The 4097-nt window shown below is 52.8% G+C and overlaps 1 protein-coding gene across 1 annotated transcript; it reads left to right on the plus strand.

Moving 5' to 3' along the window:
* Positions 1-2613: 2613 nt before the first annotated feature.
* On the plus strand, positions 2614-3972 carry DQ04_08641000 (sister chromatid cohesion protein DCC1; the record flags this gene model as incomplete). Its single annotated transcript, XM_009315640.1, has 1 exon — positions 2614-3972. One exon carries the CDS (start codon positions 2614-2616, stop codon positions 3970-3972), a length of 1359 nt encoding a protein of 452 aa, XP_009313915.1.
* Positions 3973-4097: the final 125 nt, after the last annotated feature.

Here is a 4097-nt window from a genome sequence, read left to right on the forward strand (position 1 = left end):
AAAAAAAAAACAGAAATTAATGAACGGAAACTGAGAAGAAAGGATAGTGTTGCACCGCTGGCCACATTATAGAGGATAGGAGGGGAGTCTCGTTGTTCACCCCTCCATTCTCGTTCTTGCTTTATGTGAGGTGGTAAGCTCCTACACCTGCTTGTGTGTGTTTGAGCCCTTTTCCATGAATTATTCGATGATATGAAACTTTCGTCTCCAAGACCTCTTGCGTTTTTATATATTGTTGATGATGCTGTTGTTTTCATCTTTGCTGCTGCAACAAGTGCTGGGGGAAAGGGCAAAAGAAAGATGGAATGGATTTCTTTCGCCAGCCTCTGAACACCGAAGGATAACTCCTTCCCAAGCGCACACACACCGGTGGACAGGGCGAGTATGAAATCCTTCTTAATGAATGAGGCAACACAACAGATTGGGTGCAGTGTAAAGGTCTATTTCCCTATTTTGTGTACTGTGCCTCCTTCTTTTCTCACGTTTTTTGTTTTGTTTCTTGCTNAGATTGGGTGCAGTGTAAAGGTCTATTTCCCTATTTTGTGTACTGTGCCTCCTTCTTTTCTCACGTTTTTTGTTTTGTTTCTTGCTTTCTTTCATTTCTTTTGTGATGCTTCTTCTTATTCAGGTTCGATGTGTCTTTCTTTCGCTCTGCTCTCACTCTCTCTCTCTCTCTTCTGCATTGTGAGTGCTCCCCTTCTTCTTGTGGTGCTCGCAGGGCTCCTTCGGCTACATGACGGACAGTTGCACCTGTACGCATGAAAGGGCGGGAGGGGTTGGCTGTGCACTCTCTTCCCCCCTGTGTGTTCTCCGCTCCCCCTCTTGTTCTTCCGTTCTTGTTGATTTTCGGTCTTTTGCTTGGTACTGCTGCGCTCTCTGCATTCTTCTGTGGGCCTGATGGGAAGGACATTGTGGCGCGCGGCAGTGTTACTTCTTTTGTCTTGTCGTTGCGGCCGCAGAAACCAAAGAGCAGAAGAAACATTAAGCACCGCGGAGAGAGAGGTGACTGTGACCAGCCACAGAAGATGACAACGGTGTTGTTAACAGGACTGAAGGTAGGAAGACAATTCGCCCTTCGCGTGGGTTTTTTTTTATTATCTCATCTGTTGTTGTTTTTTTTTTTGTTGTTTAGCCGCATTTTTTGTTTTTAATTATTCGGCTCTCAATCAAACCTATGCCGCCCGTCATGGGTGGTGGCATCCACCACACGCACGGTGGGGGAAATGGGGTTGGACGCGGCACCAAAAGAGCTGCGCACGTTTCCCACATGCCAATACGATTAAGGACGGGTGGTGAGCAACATCAGAAACAGTGTTAATAATACAGTCAGCAACCGAAGAAGAATTATTATTAGAGAAACATGAAACTGGAGGCAAAGAGGGGGTGGGGGAAAAAAAAGTTTTTATGAGGGCGAGGATAACAGACCTTTATTATCTGCTGAATGTGGTTCTGATCATTTGTGATGGGTCAAAAGGAAGGGAACGAGTGGTAAAAGTGTTTCTTCAGCTGCTCTGTGTGGTGTTTTCTTCATATACAAGCATATACGCAGAGAGAGAGAGAGAGAGAGAGAGAGAGAGAGAGAGGGAGGTGTGAAAAAAAAGCAGTATGCATTTTTAAAAGTGTATGTTGCTGATTATTGCATTGCCTATCTGCTGCCCCCAGCGACAGAGAGGACAGGAATTCATCTATATATATATATATAATATAATATAGTATATATATATGTATATGTATATATATATTGTATTATGTTATGTTATATTGGCTGGTGGATGCGAATCGACGTGGGACGAGGTGCGAGTGTCGTGAGCGGCTGGGTAGGTGAAAGCGGGGAGCTGTGAGTGTGTCATGCTTCACGCCCAGCATTCAGTACGACTCGCAGCCGATCCTTTGTCCTCTTTTCATGTGGAGCCGTTGTTTGCACTCTACATGCCGTCCTCGCTTTTCGCCACGCGACGCCATTGTAAGCACTATCATCATTATGAAAAGTAGCATCAGATTTTCTTTTTTTTTATAAAAATCTCCGGGTGAATCTTTTCTTTTTGTGCTTCTCCCCTTCTTCCCCACACAGCGGCACGCCCGTTGGTGTGCCTGCGGCTGTTGACCGTGTCATGGCGGGGCGCGCCGTGGACGCAGCCGCTGTGGGGCGGTGGCCCATTTTCCTCGTAGGCGGCGGTGGCGGTGGTGGCAGCAGAGCGGAAGCCACTTCGTCACCCACCGGAGCTGTCGAGTAGAGGTAGGGAACGAAGAGTAAATATAAAGAGAAACGCGATGGGTTCCTCTGCTTGTTTAATGTTGAGCTCTGTTTGTTTCTCCGCGCAAACAAAGCGGCAAAAAAAAAAACAAACGGTGTGTTCCAAGGAGTCAACTGCGCTTGAAACGAACGCTGGACTCACACATCTGCTCGAAGCTGTTGCTTCTCGAACCTGAAATGTTCTTACTGCCTTGCAAGGGGATGACCGGGCTTTGTCTCCGCATCATTCTTTCCCACCATTTGCCCCAAGAGTGCTGTTGTTACTTTTTTTTTTCCCCGCCCTTCGCTTGTGCTTTTTTTGCCTTTGCTGTGGTGGTAGCCGCCCTGTGGGCCGTGAAGCTGAAGGAGGCGCCGCGGCGATGGAGCACGTGACGCTCTGCGCCGACTTCGCCGCTCGCCGCGAGTATCGCCTGCTCGCGGTGGATGCCGCGTGGGTGCAGCGCCAGAGGGAGAGGATCGCCGGTGGGTGTGAGGAACATCAACCACAACAACAAGAGGGGAAGGGAGAAGCGAAGAAAAGAGGAGAGGAAGCCACGCTGCTCATCATGAAGGGGCGTGAACAGCTGCTGCTCTGCGATGAGGAGCATACATTTCGCGTGCGTCGCGTGGAGTACTCAAATACACTCCTGCTCGCGGAGGAGAGGGCGATGTGCGACCATGAAGACACGTCGGTGGCTACCGCCTCGGAATCAGCTGCTGGCACAGCGTGCGACGGAAAGGTGAAGCAGAAACATGTGGTGATCTGTGCGGCGGAGCGATTGTTTGAGGCAAAGCGTGCCACCCCGCAACAGGACGCAGTGCGGCTGCTGCTACAACGACCCATGACTATTGATGAACTGGAGGCTGACGACGAAGAGGACGATGACAAACGGTTATGCAAAGATGCTGGTGCTGAGGCGGAGTCATCCGCTCTAGGCGGCAATGACCAGCGCGACTACACATTCCCGCAGCTCGTGGCTCTGTGCCGCTGCAGTGCGCACGAGTTGGCGACCACGCTAGCGGAAGCGGGTGCTGTCGTGCACCGCGGGCATGTCCGCTTGCTGCACCCGTCGCTACTGCGCGAGGCGCTGCAGGCTGTGTTGTTCTTCTTCGAAGGTGGTGGCGACACGACGTGGGAGGCGGCGGAGGCCCATTTGTGCCCCTCTGTTTACCCGCCAGTCGTGGTGCATGCTGTGCGTGCGGCGTACGGTAAGACGGAGCGGGCACCTGACGAGACGGCGGCGGCGGCGCTCCTGCAGACACGGAAGGTAGTGCAGGCGTTGGCCGCCGTCGTCGTGCTCGCCGGTGCCGACGAGGCAGACAATGACGCGATGGGCGCGGCGGCCATGCTTCCTTCGCTCGAGCTCGAGCGTTTCTACGATGCGTGGGCCGACCACATTCCGGCGTCTTTTTTCGCGTGTGGCGCTCTGCCGCCGAGGTCAGAGAAGGCGGCACTGCTGTCTTTGCTTAACGGCGCTGTTATCATCCGGAGGACGCGCGGCGACAGCGACGCAGGCGCGGTGGTTGTGTGGGCACCACACGAGGCCCTCCCCGCCGAGCTGCCGCAGCGGGTGGAACGGCTGTTTGAGCTCAACCCGGGCCGCTGGGATGCGGACGCGCTGCGGGCGTACGTGCAACCGCTGCTCGACCCCGGCGTGGCCTTCGACCACGTTGTGCACCGCCACGCAAAGGAGTTCCGCACACCAAACCAGCCTGTCACTTATGGTAGGCTCGTGTAGGTGCTAAAGCTGCATGCTGCGTGTCGTGTGCCGGGCTGCTTTGAAGCAGCTGCCCCCCACGCGTGTGTGCCCATTTACGGTTACTGCTGCGTTGAACCGTGCTTCTCTTTATTCTCTTTTTTTTT

This window comes from Trypanosoma grayi (genome assembly GCF_000691245.1).
Source record: "Trypanosoma grayi strain ANR4 Tgr_864_V1, whole genome shotgun sequence".
Classification (NCBI taxonomy): domain Eukaryota; phylum Euglenozoa; class Kinetoplastea; order Trypanosomatida; family Trypanosomatidae; genus Trypanosoma; species Trypanosoma grayi.